Source organism: Schistocerca cancellata, chromosome 12, assembly GCF_023864275.1.
Source record: "Schistocerca cancellata isolate TAMUIC-IGC-003103 chromosome 12, iqSchCanc2.1, whole genome shotgun sequence".
NCBI lineage: Eukaryota > Metazoa > Arthropoda > Insecta > Orthoptera > Acrididae > Schistocerca > Schistocerca cancellata.
In genome coordinates, this window is record NC_064637.1 from 57034412 (window position 1) to 57035548 (window position 1137).

At 39.8% G+C, this 1137-nt stretch overlaps 1 protein-coding gene across 1 annotated transcript; it reads right to left on the bottom strand.

The window, feature by feature from the left end:
• Positions 1 to 220: 220 nt before the first annotated feature.
• LOC126109453 (uncharacterized) lies at positions 221 to 922 on the bottom strand. The gene has a single exon (XM_049914482.1). The coding sequence runs from the start codon at positions 920 to 922 to the stop codon at positions 221 to 223; it is 702 nt and encodes a 233-aa protein (XP_049770439.1).
• Positions 923 to 1137: the final 215 nt, after the last annotated feature.

Consider the following 1137-nt stretch of genomic DNA (forward strand, 5'->3'; position numbering starts at 1 on the left):
TTCAAAGCATCTGGCCATACTTTACACACAAGATCCACAAATTCTGATTTAGATGGTTTTCTCTGATTGCTTTTTTGCCACTGAATCAACTCAGTATTCCAAGTGTCCTTAAAAGGCTTGGAGCAACACTTGTCTAAAGGTTGCAGCTGGTCAGCTGTATGTGGGGGCAACTTCATGATTGTAATTCTCTCATTCCTTGCTTTTTCAATTACTGTGGGATCTAAATGACTAGGGTGGCCATCCAACAGTAGAAGTAAAGGTCTCTCTCTTTCACAGTGTCACAGAAATGACTGAAGTAGCTGGAAAAGATTGATGAATTTTGGGACTGAATCAACTCAGTATTCCAAGTGTCCTTAAAAGGCTTGGAGCAACACTTGTCTAAAGGTTGCAGCTGGTCAGCTGTATGTGGGGGCAGCTTCATGATTGTAATTCTCTCATTCCTTGCTTTTTCAATTACTGTGGGATCTAAATGACTAAGGTGGCCATCCAATAGTAGAAGTAAAGGTCTCTCTTTCACAGTGTCACAGAAATGACTGAAGTAGCTGGAAAAGATTGATGATGTCATGAAACCATTAACAGTAGTTGAATAAAATGTGCCAGATAAATCATGTGCTCCCTTCCAGGAGCTCCATAGGTGCACTCCCTCAAAAATGATAAGTGGTGGAAGAGCCCTGCCTGCAGCTGACACACAAGCAAGCACTGTTGTATTGTCTCTTCCAGAACCCTGAATATTCTGGAAAAACTTCTGACCAATACCTCCAACAGATCGTACCCTGGAAGGATCAGCTGAAAAGTATGTCTCATCCAAATTCCATATATTGGCTGGTTTATCTTTGATGTCCAGCTCTTCCAATATTGCTTCTAATTTATCATAGAAATCATAAATAATAAAAGGATCACTTGTAGCTTTTCTACGATTCATTTCACGAGCTTCCGGCTTCTTCAGTGTTAATGAATTTTGCAAACAGAAATGTCTGAACGACTTTGAACCAGGTTTTCAATCTTTAAAACGAGTGGTCAAACCATTTTGTTCCACAAAGTCTTGAACAACCAGCAATACTTCAGCTCTTGTCATTGGAAATCCCCATTTAGCAAATGTCTTCAAGTGATTAGATAAAGTTGTTTCTTGATCTGCTG

What these genes read in the sequence shown, in the direction of transcription:
- LOC126109453 (XM_049914482.1), bottom strand. Translation starts at nt 922, where the DNA reads ATGAATCGTAGAAAAGCTACAAGTGATCCTTTTATTATTTATGATTTC.